General features: G+C 37.9%; 2 protein-coding genes across 4 annotated transcripts in view; both read right to left on the bottom strand.

The window, feature by feature from the left end:
- The window catches only part of LOC111872564 (N-alpha-acetyltransferase 15, NatA auxiliary subunit), a 97,359-nt gene extending 88,692 nt beyond the window's left edge, over positions 1 to 8,667 (bottom strand). Inside the window, exons 1-8 of one of the 2 annotated variants that reach the window (XM_023866607.2) lie at positions 8,512 to 8,667; positions 7,920 to 8,004; positions 6,538 to 6,800; positions 5,922 to 6,056; positions 5,232 to 5,376; positions 4,639 to 4,854; positions 3,537 to 3,716; positions 1,176 to 1,351 (exon numbers count right to left, since the gene is read on the bottom strand). In XM_023866607.2, coding sequence (XP_023722375.1) covers positions 1,176 to 1,351; positions 3,537 to 3,716; positions 4,639 to 4,854; positions 5,232 to 5,376; positions 5,922 to 6,056; positions 6,538 to 6,800; positions 7,920 to 8,004; positions 8,512 to 8,568 — 1,257 coding nt within the window. In that variant the 5' untranslated portion in view covers positions 8,569 to 8,667. Of the gene's footprint in view, positions 1 to 1,175; positions 1,352 to 3,536; positions 3,717 to 4,638; positions 4,855 to 5,231; positions 5,380 to 5,921; positions 6,057 to 6,537; positions 6,801 to 7,919; positions 8,005 to 8,511 lie in introns of both variants that reach the window. The other variant, XM_023866606.2, reaches the window with a different exon arrangement.
- A 4,739-nt stretch (positions 8,668 to 13,406) lies between these two features.
- LOC111872561 (DNA-directed RNA polymerase III subunit RPC3) overlaps positions 13,407 to 15,291 on the bottom strand; it is an 11,699-nt gene continuing 9,814 nt past the window's right edge. The window contains exon 9 of one of the 2 annotated variants that reach the window (XM_023866598.2): positions 13,407 to 13,766. In XM_023866598.2, coding sequence (XP_023722366.1) covers positions 13,629 to 13,766 — 138 coding nt within the window. In that variant the 3' untranslated portion in view covers positions 13,407 to 13,628. Of the gene's footprint in view, positions 13,767 to 14,414; positions 14,669 to 15,291 lie in introns of those variants that run through there. The other variant, XM_023866599.2, reaches the window with a different exon arrangement.

The following is a 15,291-nucleotide window of genomic DNA, read 5'->3' as shown; positions in this document are numbered from 1 at the left end:
GCCAGTTGAGAAGTCGTCAGTCCATAAGCAAATTAGCGTGTTTTTGAAAGACAGATATCATTCAAGTAGAAGACTAGAGGCTAGACACCACTGCAAGATCCAGACAAGAGTGAGAGATTCATTATCAAGAAGTTAATTGTGTGAACTGTTGTAATCAGGCGTAACTGTAATAGAGACATCTAATAAATCCAATCAATGAAATATATTACCCACAATTATCAGTCATGCTACCCCCAATATGTGACAATACTTTTTACAAGACAACATATTATGTTCTTTGGTTTTGATACACTTCTTAATATGAGGACTCATTCACATCACTTCTAGCAAATATGGCTGATGTGATCAAAAATGATCACTTGTAACTTAGAGATGCAGCCCAAGGAGTTCTTTGCAGAAAGGATTCATCAGCTGGTGCATTAATGAAATGCCTGTCCTAACATCCATGGGGACTGGCCTTTACTCCGTTGCTGAGAAAAAGTCTTAAAATGGGTGTCATTTCAACATCCTTCACACACCTTATAATATCAACAAATGATAAAAAATAGTTTTTTTGTTACTTAAAAACTTATTTTTACTCTAAATGTACATACAGAAAAACTCATTCACATTAAGAACATTCTATTTCCAGCAACTGTGGTAATAAGTCCCTACAGAATAAATACTGAAAAATATACATTAACATTTCAGGAGAAAAGAAAAATGTCATTACAACCAACATTGGGAACCTCAAACATTTACTCACTACATCAAACAGGACTAAGAACAACTTTTTTAGTCACGACAGCAAAACATGGTCCTGAAATGAAAAGAAAATCCCCCACATACTGACTGAGTGGCACCGCTTGCTGGTGAAGTTGAATGAATGAATGTATAAGGGGTGGGCCTTCTTGGCCCTTTCACCGCGACCTACAGTGATCTATTGTGCTTTGTTGGCAAACTTAGTGCCAACTTTAGTGGACAGAGGGTGTTGCATGGTCAATGCAAACAAATTCCCGTGACCTTTAATCTCAGTTTTCTAGACCGAATCTGCTATTTCCTTGAACTAGCTGGTACTCAATTATCCTCACGAGGCTGAGTGGTCCCTATTCCATCTCATCACATAAAAAAGGACTATTTTAATGGAGAAACGATATCACTGAGTGAATCTTAACTAAGATAAGCTTGCGTCTTACCTTATATATCCTACCCTTTGTTACAAACAGCTCAATCAATGTGGGAGTATGATCAAGTGCTGCATCAATGTATGACAAGGCCTTTTCTGTATTGCCTAGGAAATCGTAATGTTGAGCTAAATAATAATAAGCCCACAGTAGAGCAGATGCAGGTTCCTTGGGTGAGTTTTCTGAATCTGCCAACAGAACATGATACAGTGAACACGAGAGAACTCAGCACAGAATAATGGCACATATTTTTAAGAAAAACGTTTTAACCATATAAATATCAGCAAGATTCATGGTACACATGCAGTGTACTGAATAAACACAACCTAGCTTATTTGTGATTCACATTTGTACAGTGAAATTCATGCATTCATGAAGTATTCTGAATTTCAAAGTAACAGGCAAATGAAGTGAACCATCCATCACAACTCTGAATTCTTAATGGATGCTTATTATATTTTAAGAGCTGAAACTGCAGTGAAAACATGTTGATGATAAGACAGCAAAGCCTGTGTTTCTGTAAAGGAACTTTGACACAGACACCTAGTTTTAAACCATGGCAAAAAAGTAAACAAACAGGAGCAAGAACCTTGCTTCTTAGTCACTGGTCCTCTGTAAAGTATCACAGAAACAAAACAATAATATTCATGTTATTGGAGTTAACAGGCATGTTCATCTTCCATCATCAATCCTGTTTTATACTCTGGATCAATACATGTGAGGTATCCATTCTATCTGACCTTCCCATAATCCTTCCTTTCTGGTTTCTTGTCACTATTTTCTAGCTGACCCATCTCATTCTTGGTCACATCATAGGTTCATTTCCTTTAAATTGTAATTCCCATGTCCTTCCCTTTCTGTTTACTTGGCCGAACTATTTCAACCATTTCTATTCTAACTACAACAACAAATTCTGAAATATATAATTTATCTAAAAAAGTTTATTTCTGTTTCTGTTCCTTCTTGGTATCTCCTCACAATACTTCTCAAATTCTTGGCTCAGATTATGTTTTTGACTAATTTTGACTAATTTGACTAATTTAATGCAGTTGTCCGTATCTAAGCTTTACAGCATCGATGTAACTGTTCATGTACCAGCATTAAACGTATTGGTTAAAATACACTTTACAGACTATTGATTTGCATTGTTTTGGAATCTCTCGAGTCTATTACATTCCTCTGACAGAACTGAGAACTGTGGTGTGTTCTCTACCGAGAAATATATGTTAAAAAAAAAAAGTAAAAGTATCCCTGTAAAAGGCTGTAAAGGCCCATAGGGTTTGAGATGTTGAGGGTCCCATATTATTTAGACCATCGGCTCAAAGATGACAGTAAGGTTGCCAGCCTTGCATGCTGGCCGTCCTTTAACCCCCACGGAAGATTCCTTGTACTCATTTCCGTAGTCGACCCCAGGGCCATAGTGCGGCTGGAAGGATTAGATCAATTGAAAAAAATCCAATGACCTTATCGGGACTTGAACTTGCGACCTTCTGGCTTGTAGCACAGTGCCTCAACCAACTACACTACCGTGTGCCCCTGAGAAATATATGTGCATGGCTTATTAACTTAATGAAAACATAACAGCAAATGCTTGCAACAAATTAAGAGTGCCAAATCTTCTAATATAAAATAGGAGTGTGACCTACATTCAGAAGTACAATAAGTAAAATAAGTAAACACACTTTCTGTGCTCAAATGCAGTAGACAGTGACATTCCACAGAAAAGGAGTCAGATTTCTGCACACTTCTGAATAAATTTATTATCTTGAAAATATTCTGAAATGCAGATATATCGAATGAAAGACTGAGTTTGTATTCACTAACCAGAAACAGTACTGTTACAAAAATATAAAAGGAACATTATGGAACTGTGAGATACCAAAGCAATGCAAAACAAAATTCTATAAAGTATATCTTAAAACAACACTAAAATGTATGAAGACAAAATAATGACACTTACAGAGAGGAACATAAGCAAAAGGGTGGTTACACACTTTCTAAGAAATAATGAGGGTAAAATAATGAAGGATACAATTAAAAATGATTTTTTTCATGTGTAGAAGATGCTGGAATTGAGATTTGTTAAAGGTGGAAGAAGACAATTTACAACAGTTTTGCCATGTAAAAACAGAAGGCTAGAAAAAGGATAGCAAGGAAAACATTACAATTAAAATTTAAGGGAAAGAGACCTTCAGAATGTTCAATATAAGATGTTTCATAAAGGCGGAGAGAAAATGGCAAGAAATCAAAATGGACACCTTGTCTGGAGACAAAAGACCATGAGCTCTTTGTCCATTGATCTGTTAGGAATACGACCAATGCTACAACAATAATAAAAAGTATATTAATAACTATAACAAATACTACAGTTACCTTCTTCACTGAATCTGCCAACCTTCTGAAGTGCATCAACATACTGCAGGACGAGCCTTTGTATAACAACCACTTTCTCTGGGTCCTTATACAGGGACCTAAGGTCCACAAACAGTGGTGGTACACCTTTGTGCAGACCTTGTCTTAGATATTTGTCGACCAGTATTCTAAACTCTTCCCCTGCACACACAAATAACAAGCATGCCTAAATGATTCTCTTTATAAGACTTGCCTAATAATTTCTTTAAAAGAGAAATACCCTCATAGCGGTCTGGAAAGAGGAAAATTCTGGAGAGCTTAGGTCACCAGTTCATCAAGTACTGTGTTTGGGGCTTTATCGAGTATACCACAAGGCTAAAGAATAATACTGCACACTTCTGGTTATCCATATGAATATTATGCAGTTTGCAGCTTATTCATGTGCCCTTTTAGGCAACTCTGCAACCCCGTGGGGCAGACAGTGTGTTCATTACACACAGTCATCTGTCTGTAGTCATGAAACAATTCAAGAACAGCTGGATGGATTTCCATGCAATTTACTACTGCAGAGTTTTATGAAAAACATTCAAGCCACTCACTCAAATTCGACAATTTTAACAAACACTTTATAAGAAGACCTATGTATGTTTTTGCACATATCCTTGGCATAAGTTGCTAAACAGTTATCAAAGCAAAATATGTTTCAAACAGAAGATGTAGAGAACAATGAAACACACATTTTATGCTCAATACATATCTTCTGAACAAGTGACAATATTTGAGATAAACAATAACGGAATATATAACATACCATGCATACATTTCCAAATTTCTACATTCAACAACCACCTCAGTCCCCTGATCACACTCACAACTTGGATCATCCATATTTTTTTAATATTTATGAGTCCTCACCCTTTCACTGCAACAAATAATTTCGGGTATACTGTATTAGAAAGAACAATTTACTGAATTATGTCTTCAATGACACAAAGCAAAGAAAAGAAGAAATTCTGGGAAGAACTTATAGAATGCCCATGTTCAGTAATTAAATCTGGTTGGGGAAGCTTACACGCAGAATTCTATACATTAATAACTGTCCAACTTGGTGTCACAAACTCACCTGAAGCAAAAGTAAGTGGAAGTCGCCTTGGTGCAAGTGCTCGGGGAAACAATTCTTGGAATTCAGAAAACATATTTAGTTTTTCATTTGCTGTCGACAACTGCTGGGCTTCTTGTAATTTGACGTAATACATAGTGTTCTCTGGATTCCTCATAAGTAAATCCTTATAATAGAGCTCTGCTTCCTTATATCTCTTTAGCTTCAAGTTCAGTTTGCCTGCAATCAAGAAAACTAAAAAAATCAGAAAGTTCACAACACATAAGAAGTGAAACTGAAAAACATAACACAAACTTTTACTTTAATTAATTCTGTACCGTGTGTCTTGCATCTAAAATGCATAACAATCTCAACATCATTGAAAGCAAAACAATCAAAAACTAATTTAGCACTGAGACAAAGAAGCAAAGGCAAACTTCAAACAGCGGTATGACAGAAGTGGTACATTCACTACAAAAAGTTGCAAACCAGCCAATTTTCTAAACAAAGCCTTCAGATAATCTGCTCAAATTATTCAGGAGTTACTGTACTAACAGCATCACAGAACATTCCACCTTCATAAACTTACAATGCTGAACATCTGGCACAGAACTTACCTAAGGTTTCCTTGATGGAAAGCTTATCACAGATCTGATCACTGTATCGAGTTAAATGATCCAGAGCTTCCTTCAATGCTCCTGATTCCTGTATAACCATATTCTGGTACAGTAGAAGCTCACTATGCTCATAGTCGAAAGAGCTCTTCTGAAAAGCACAAAAGCTAATCAAGACTTCAATGTCCTAAATCATGTAACAAAATGCAATCTTAAGCCACAACTCTNCTTTGTCCACCATTCCAGAGCTTTATTACATTTTTGCAACCAGCTTTCTCTCCTTCATCAGATAAATCAGACAAGAAATAAGCCTACACTTCCAGATAACTTATCTTTATTACTAATGCATACTGAAGGAATGGGGGAATGCAGTGGTCTAGTTCGTTGAGGCACTATGCTACAAGCCGGAAGGTTGGCGGTTCAAGTCCCGATGAGGCCACTGGATTTTTTTCAATTGAACTAATCCTTCCAGCCACACTATGGCCCTGGGATTGACTCAAAGAAATGAGTACCAGGAATTTTCCTGGGGTTAAAGGGCAGCCAGCACATAGGACTCACAACCTTGCCGCCATCTATGAGCCAACTGTCTAGAAAATGTGTGAACCTCAACATCTCACAACCTTATAGGTCTCCACGGCCTGTTACAGGATGCCTTTACTTTTTTTTTACTGGAACATCACATCTGATGCTTACCAACTGAGTCTTGCGAAATTCTTCCAATATCCTCAATGCGGTATCATAATCTTGGAGAAGGTGATATGCCATTCCAAAGCCAATCCATGATGCACGCTGTGTTGGACGTAGCATAAAAAGCTGATACCTGGTATCCTGAATTGATAAGTCAATGTTACAATATTAGCGTAAATGCCCTTGAAAATTCATTGGAAAGTTTCCCCATTTATGACATATATTAAATTGTTAAGTGCAGAGCCTCAGAGAGTTTAATTGTAGCAGCAGATAATTAACATAAACACAAAAACAAGGCTGCAACATACTCACTTCAAATGGCTGATATTTTACTGACTGAATGGATTTATACCTCACATTAGCCAATGCGTATATGATCCTCAATGGCAAACACACATGTACTGGCCTTCACAAATCTTGCTGGTAGCCACACATACATTCCTCTCAATTCAGGTTTTATTTCAATTAATTTACAAGACCAACACAAGCAATAACAACACAAACGATTCTTGTCACCACATACCAAAGTAACTAACTGGAATCTGGATTGGTGCAATTTAATATTAAATGCAATGAAAAACTTATATCCTTCATAATAAATATAACAGCAACATTTCCTTACCCTATACCCTTCCAAATCTCGCATCTGGATCTGTAAAAGGGATAAATCCCTTAATATTTGAATATTGTCTTTTTCCCATTTTAGTGCATTGCGATAGCACTTGATGGCTTCATCATACTTCTTATCGGAACGTTGAAGTAAACCATACACATGCCAACAGACATGTGACTTGAGGTCATTGCGTAATCCACGTCTTACATGTTCGTACGCTTCATCTTTACGGCCCATACAGTTCAGGGTCAAACCCTTCATCGCAAGTGTCTCTGCATAAAATATTTGATAAATGAAAACAGTTCATTAGTATGTCATTTTAGTAGCATCCAACACATTTTGTTCGATAACTATAGTGTAGTATGACAAATTTTAAAATTATGAGTATGATGAGTGTCACAGAGGTAGCAGTACCCCTACAAATGATTACACCTGCAGAATTGTTTTTCAACAACTGACAAATGTGTAACCACCCCAGTTCTCATAAAAGCAACAGTTGAATAGCATCCCACACTGCATGCACTAAGGAATTCTATCTCCTCCCCACCTATAACCTTTAATATTGTCACACCATGTACTCCATACACACAAACTTAATAAAAAATGTCATTACTACTCACAGTGAACAGAGATAAATGGTGTTTTATACAAACAACAATGAAGAGAATATGAAAAATTTGCTAGTAACAGAAAGGTATGAACAGATTACAAAATACATGTATATCTTTTGTCAGTTATTTTACAACGCTGTGAGTCAAAATATCACCAAAAGGTAGGATGACAAATGAAGTGGGAAGGACTTCACACAAACTGGTTGTGGCCTAACTGGGGTAACATCCCAGCGTTTGTCTAGAGGGCTGATGGAAACCACAAATAACCTCAGTCAGGTTACCTGACATCCTGGCTATATGAACCAAGCACCTGCAAACTACAAGCCTAGAGCACTAACACTATACCAAACCACTCACTGAGAGCAAGCTGTGAACCACATATGAGTATGTCAAGGCCAAACATATACTGAGGCACTGCTCCCATGCAAGGGACAACTGAGTAAGATAACTGTTACAGTATGAGAAATGAATAATGTACTACAATGTACACCACAAGACATACTGTGAGCAAGGGGGTACAATTGTGCATGTTACTGTGAATATCTTGAATGCATATCACGACTAAAGACATACTTCACATTTAAATTCAATCATATTCATCAGAAGTCTTACTTATGCTGGCATAGTTCAGAATTGTTGCTCCATACAGAATACATAATAAAATTGCAATAAATATGGAGAAACCTCATTTTTCAACAAAATAAACACTTCAATCAACTGAGCTTAATAATCAATACACCTGACTATAATCCATGTTAGGTCCTTTAAGAGCTTACTCACCTCCATGCTCTGCATATTTTGGATTGGAGAGAATTTGTTTTGCAAATTTTAGCCCATTTTTGTATTGCTTTTGTTCATAGCATTTCTGAAATACACAAGGTGCAATTTATTACATCATACTGACAATTAAATATGCATTAGGTATACAGATAGCAAATAAACTTAAAATTGAAGTTAATAAGTCAAATAGCCAGGTATTTACTTAAAGCACGTGTCAAAATTGTGATAGATGGCGAGACAAATTGAAACGTTCTAAAAGCAGAAAAAACTGTCCACATGTTTTACATTTATCTAATCTCAAATGGACATAAAAAGAAAGTTAGGTTAGGTCAAATGATTACTCATTAACTTGGCATTAGTATAAATTTATATAACCCTGATCCGTATTACGTCTCTACATACAATACTTTTATATTACAATGCTGCTAAGATTACATGTAAATTACATTCTACATTAAATTATTTAGGGTTCAAAGGCTATGTAAATAGTATTAAAAAAGTTCATAGTAATCGTTTGGGCCAGCCCAAAGGCCTTCATTGGCTGACGTCTGGGTATGGATTACTTTTGTACATATAAAATAACAAGACTTACCAGTATCCGTTTAAAAAGTGCATTTTCTTTCGGTGGTAAAGGATTACTCGAGGGCATGCTTAACTTTTCACAAAAATCCGGTAAATCTTATTTTTCTTCACTAAACCTCGTGGCCCCTATCCAATATGGCGTTGAAGATCACATGACCGGAAAATCATCGTAGGCGAATAAGTGAGACTATGTCAATGCATATTTAGCGGGATAAATAAAATTCAGCCCGAATCATTCGGAGCTACGTGGTATCATGTCCTTTATAAAAAGCTATGTGCGACAAGTTTTACGAAATGCGGACATCAAAATTATCATATATTTCCATGGCGGTCACAATTATTTTGGTCTAGTTTATGCTTCATTATCAACAAATTAAGATAGTTTTTATTTAGTGGTATTCCAGGAACATGCCAAAAAGAAATTAATCTCTATATATGCAAGAAAAATAAAAAACAGGCTGATTGGATATTGTTGAAATAAAAATACCTTTCTACAAATCACTTGTATGGGTAAAGACATTTAAAGTGGCGTATGTAACAACTCATACCCGAGCATGATTGGGGAAAAAATGCTTGTATGTAAAGAGCACAATTAAGTACCATAAAAAAATTGCGGACTGGAGAAAGAGGTCTACCCATTTATGAACTCAGCACCAGGAGATGCATGGTCTACTTCACACTGTCCCCAAGAACGAGACGCAAGACTTGCTAGACTAGCTGATTCCCGAGCTAATTTATTTGTAATCATGAAGGGCAGAATCTCCCCTCCTTCCACAAATCAAATGAATTTTCCATGACATAGTCAGTGTACTGACTGAGCAATCTAAGCTCATGATTTGCTCAAAATATCAGAAGTTTTTCCAACAGAGTTCAGCGTGGAACAAATAGCTTTCAGTTCCTTGTTAATGTAAACAGAAATTTCAAGGCAAGAGAAATTTTTAGAACTGAATAAAAGGTGGTGACTTGATTCAACCAGCTCAGAGCAGAGGTTTATGATAACACAGTAAACCTTCTGGTTCCACAAAAGTAAAGAATTTCTTTACCATTTCCTCAAGAAAACTCTGTAACACAGTCTAGCTATGAACAGTGATTTAAAGCACTAGTACTCATAAGATCTGCAAAGGCAGGTGGGGAAAATGAATATTTTTGACAAAAAGTAAAACTTCAAAAATAACAAAAAAACATATTCATTTTACAAAAGTAAAGAAAATTACAGGTAATTTTGATAAAATATTTTATTTATTTATTGTGTTCTACATGAAAATGTGCTGTTCCAATGTAATAAAATCACTTAAAATATTGTATAAAGCTCAAATCTTTGAGATGCTTTAGAGGAAGACTCACCATATGTTATGATGTGTACACAATTGGTGTAAGTAGTTAAGTATTATAGTACTGGTGACCTATATATGATAAAACATTACTTATACTATATCCGGAGGCTATCACCAAATACAGACTTCTGCAACAAATAAAGATATGAATATGACCCTTTCAGGATTATTGGTTAAGAATTTAAGATATGTTCCAGATTTCATTTTCAAATAAATTTTGTACTCTTGTAACAAAAATTGGACCTTGAGGGAGACATCTGTTCTGAAAAGGCCTGTAACAGAGAGTGTTTAATTGTCCATTGTTGTCGGTGAAACAGTAGGGTGACTGATGAATAATGAATTTGAAAGGAAGTAGTGGTCATGATGTAACAAAGGTCTTACATTGCCTGGAAGAACTGAGAAAACCAAGATAACCCTATCATGAGATTTGGTAACCCAGACAAGATTCAAACCAAGCACCACCTGAACACAAGTCTACAGCATTACTGATATGCCAACCAGTGTATAATTATTCTTAATTTTAAAGAAATGTGCATCACTGTTAAGAGTGTAAATATTCTGCTACCTACCCTCTTCCAATCCTTCCCTTCTTCTATTCAAAGCATGTCCCAAATGTCTTTAAAAAAATATGACCATCACATAAAGAAAAATGTAATGCTTTAACTGAATAAAAATATTATTTTATTTTTCACTTTTCTCTAAAATATCATCAAAAGGTTTATTTATTCATAGCACTGAAACCTTATGCAGACTGCCCTATCCCCTCAGCAGTGCTAGAGTTTGTTTTGGACATGGAGAATCTTGGCCATCAGCCCACCCTGCCACCAGCATCTAATACAGTCAAACTATGTGCACCTTATTACATCATATTTACTTACATAGTTAAGATTCTGGTAGCAGCAGTATCATCTTTATTACTTAATGCAAGATGCTGCCCATGAGTTAGCAGTTACCACTTCAGAAAAATGACAGTATGCTGGAGAGGACCTGTTAATCATGAAACATGATAGGCATTTGGTATTCCTCACAGTGGCACAGCTACAAGTCACACGTGTGTGGGTTGATTATCAACAAGGATAAAAATTGCATTGGACCTAAATAGGTCTTTAACCTTAGGCATGTAAGGCCAGCATCTAATACACAGACTAACGATACCATAAGGTAACACACAAATTTTCATATAAAACAAATATTTATCAACATGGGATGGGTAAGAAAAATGTTTGAATTGTAGGGAATGGAGAATATTACACAATGGAGAGCTTTTAAATTATGCAACTCATCTAGTTTTGCTAATGTTGTCAAGTTGAGGAACTTGCAACTATCTGGACTGGTCACCTGCGAGAAACAAAGAACAACAAATATACATGGTCACATGTTGAGTGATGACAAACGGTTTTGGATTGATAACTGGATTTATTGGACATTATTACAGCATCTGACTACACTTCACAGATAACTACTACACAGAGACTATGTCCTCAGTCATGTTGGTTGGTAGTGGCTTTCAATAGTGGCCATTCTGAGGACTGGAAAGAGGTAATTTTTAAATTGGACCTTACAAAAATATGAATGCAAACTGAGATAAAATTCATAAAATCTGGGGTCTGCATGATGACATGAATTCACATTGTGGTCTTCTGCATGGAAGTCACTCTCGCTCTGATTACAAAGGCAGTACATGCCTCTATCATGTTGTACTCACCTATCAGACTACACAGTGTCCTAATCCACACTACCATATGAACTGAAATGCCTGAGGATAATGTAGAATAATGGGCTCCGATATTAGTTGTACTGAATCTCTGCATTCTGTACCAAAAAGTTCATGTCAATTGGCCTTTGGAGATTACAAGTAGGGTGATTCTGCTCTTTGAGAAGACCTGGCATCTGAATAAAAGATAATGAAAACAGAGCAGGGTATATACGAGGGGCGTTCAAGTTCTCAGATTTTTTTCTCAGGACTGGGAGCAGATAGACACATGCGGTTTAGTTTAAAATACATGTGCACTCTTTGTGAATGCGTGATAGAGATGGCAGCACTGTATGGCACACAGAACTCTAGTGGTGGTGGCAAGAGTGAGGAGTGTTTTTGATACCTAAAATGGCGATGTTTTCATTACAAGAACAGCAAGTAATCATTCATTTTCTCCACTTGCGTGTGACACCCACTGAAATTCATCGCCAGTTGAGTGAGACATGTGGTGATGGTGTCATGAATGTGAAAAATGTGCGTTTGTGGGTGACAGTTCAAAGAAGGCAGAACATTGTGTGACAACGAACCAAAACAGACTCGGCCTCGCACCAGCTGGTCTGACAACATGGTCGAGTGAGTTGAGAAAGTTGTTCTGGAGGATCGTCGATTGAGTGTGGAAAACATTGCCTCCAAAGTTGGCATTTCTGTGGGATCTGTGCACACAATCTTGCATGAAGACCTGCGAATGCAGAAAGTGTCCTCCAGGTGGGTGCCACTAATGCTGGTGGACGACCACAAGGCTGCGCGCATGGCAATTTGCCAGGCGATGTTGACACATGATGAAAGAATGAATGGGACTTTCTTTTCATCAATTGTAACAATGGATGAGACATGGATGCCGTTTTTCAATCCTGAAACAAAGTGACAGTCAGCTCAATGAAAGCACACAGACTCACCACCACCAACAAAATTTTGGGTAAGCACCAGTGGTGAAAAAATGATGGTGGCCATGTTTTGGGACAGCGATGGCATAATCCTTACTCACTGCATTCCAAAGGGCACTATGGTGACAGGTGCATCCTACCAAGATGTTTTGAAGAACAAGCTCCTTCCAGCACTGCGAGAAAAACGGCCGGAAAAGGCGGCACGTGTGCTCATTCACCAGGACAATGCACCAGTGCATCGAGCATATGCGACACAGCAGTTTCTTCGTGAAAACAACCTTGAAGTGGTTTCTCATGCTCCCTACTCACCTGACCTGGCTTCTAGCGATTTTTGGCTTTTCCCAACGATGAAAGACACTCGCACATTCACCAGTCATGCCGCTATTGCATCAGTGGTCAAAAGAGACTCCTACAGAAGCGTTCGCAGTGGCCATGGAATCATGGCGTCGACGTTGTGAAAAATGTGTATGGCTGCAGGGAGATTACGTTGAAAAGTGACAGAAGTTTCAAATTTTTTGTATGATTATTGTGTGAGAAACAAATCGGAGACCTTAGAACTTGAACGCACCACGTACTACTTTAGTTATGCTTCCTGTTATTTAAAGCTGAAATTATGTTTTTACTTATTTTAGGTATTCCCATTTTACTCATAGTTCAAAAATACATAATTTTGACCTCAATACAAATTTAATGAAAGAACATATATTAGTAAATAATCAAGGATGATAAGATGGGCAGGGAATGTAGCATGATTGGGGAGCTGGATAATGCATATAGGATATTGGTGGGAAAGATAGAAGGAAAAAGATCACTAGGAAGGCCGTAATATTAAAATTGAACTTAGATATGATGGACTGGTACGGACTGGATTGATTAGACTCAGAACAGGGACCAGTGGAGGGCTCTTGTGAAAACGGTAATGAATCTTCCAGTTCCATAAACTGTTAGGAAACTCTTGAGTAGCTGCACAACTGGTGGGTTCTCAAGAAGGGCTGAGCTCTATGCAGACAGTCGTACATATATTACTTTACACAAATTTCATCTCCTTACTAATTCAGTTATCATTCATGGGAGAAATTGAAGTGGCAACATAAAAACACTTCAGTCCTTTACTTGGCTTGCTAGTCACACATAAAACTATACAGCACAGTAATCAGACCTGGTAACTTAAATAAAGTTGTAGAATGAACATAGTCTCATCTAACTGGAGCTCTGCTTCACTCAACTTGTTGATCATTGTGCGAACTTTTTCAAGCAGTGCCTGCTCTGGTGGTGTCAGCATTTCTTCTATCTATAAAACACACACAAAAATAAAGAGTGAAAAGCTGAAAAAATAATACTGTTTAACATCACAAGGCAGGATGCAAAGTTTATTTGCATAAGTGCATGTATACGAGGAGCGTTCTGTATATAATGACTCCTATTTTCTTTTAATGAAAACTACAACAGATACAGAAAGCATAATAACGCAGTTAAATAGAGCAAAATTTCAGCTACTTACAGTTATTTTTCCACATAATCACCACCTTTCATTATGCACTTTTGCAGCATTGAACAAGAGCCTGTATGCTGCGCGCGTAAAAGTCTGCGCCAGCAGAGGCTAGCCACTTTCTTACAGCTGCAATGATAGCATCGTTGTCTGGAAAATGTTGCCCACGTAGTACATCTTTCATAGGCCCAAAGAGATGGAGGTCTGAAGGTGCTAAATCAGGGCTATAAGGTAGATGTGGTAGGACAGTCCAGCCAAACTTTGCAATGTGTGCGGTGGTCGCCAAACTGGTATGGGGTCTAGCATTATCGTGTGGCAAGCAAAAGATTGTCTGCTTCTCTGGCCTGACTCGGGAAATGCGGGCTTTCAGCTTAGTCAGTGTTGTCTTGTAGCGTTCAGAATTGACAGTCTCACCAGGCTCCAGGAAATCCAACAAAATCACACCCCGCCTATCCCAAAAGACCGTGCACATCACTTTCCCTGCTGACGGCTGTCTTGAACTTCTTTTTTCGTGGGGAATGCAGATGTTGCCACTCTGTGGACTGTCTTTTGGATGCCGGCTCATAGTGGTGACACCAGGTCTCATCTTTGGTGACAATGCTGTCCAGAAATTTGTCACCTTCAGCCTCAAACTGGTGCAACAGGTTCTAACAGACTTCCATTTGTTGAGTTTTGTGGTCCTGTGAAGCATTCGCAGGACCCACCTGAAACAAATTTGCGATAATCCAGCTTCCCCAACATTGTTTCCAATGCATCACAGCCGATATTAAGCCGTGCACAGAGTTCCCTGGTCGTCATCTGCCATTCTGTACAAATGAGGCACTGTTCAGTGTGAGGAGTGGCAGCTGAGCAGGGATGCCCAGGGCATGGCCTGTTGTGCACTTCACTTTCGCCACTATTGAAACACACTACCCACTGCCTCACTGTGCTGACATACACTGTATCATCTCCGTAAACCTTTAGCAAGCACTGATGGATGTCAATGGGTGCAATTTGTTCGGCGGTGAGAAATTCAATAACACATCTCTGTTTTGTATGCATTTCTATGTCAGACGCCATTCTGGTAGACTGCTCTGCTGTTGCTATGTCGCACAACAATCAAACTAACAGTACATTGGCAGGAAGGTTCAACCTTTACTACAACACCACCAACATCCAGCTCAGACGTTACATATTAACACAAAAAAATTGGAGGCATTATATATGGAACGCCCTTCATATATACAGGGTGTCCCAGGAGGAATGTGCCAAACTTCGGGAGGGTGTTCCTTATGTTAAAGTATGCCGATATAACCCAAAACACCTATGTCCAAAGTTGAACGGTTAC

This window comes from Cryptotermes secundus, unplaced genomic scaffold, assembly GCF_002891405.2.
Source record: "Cryptotermes secundus unplaced genomic scaffold, Csec_1.0 scaffold1045, whole genome shotgun sequence".
In the NCBI taxonomy this organism is placed as follows: Eukaryota; Metazoa; Arthropoda; class Insecta; order Blattodea; family Kalotermitidae; genus Cryptotermes; species Cryptotermes secundus.
Note: the sequence above shows the minus strand (reverse complement) of the source record. Positions and strands in the feature narration are given on the sequence as shown.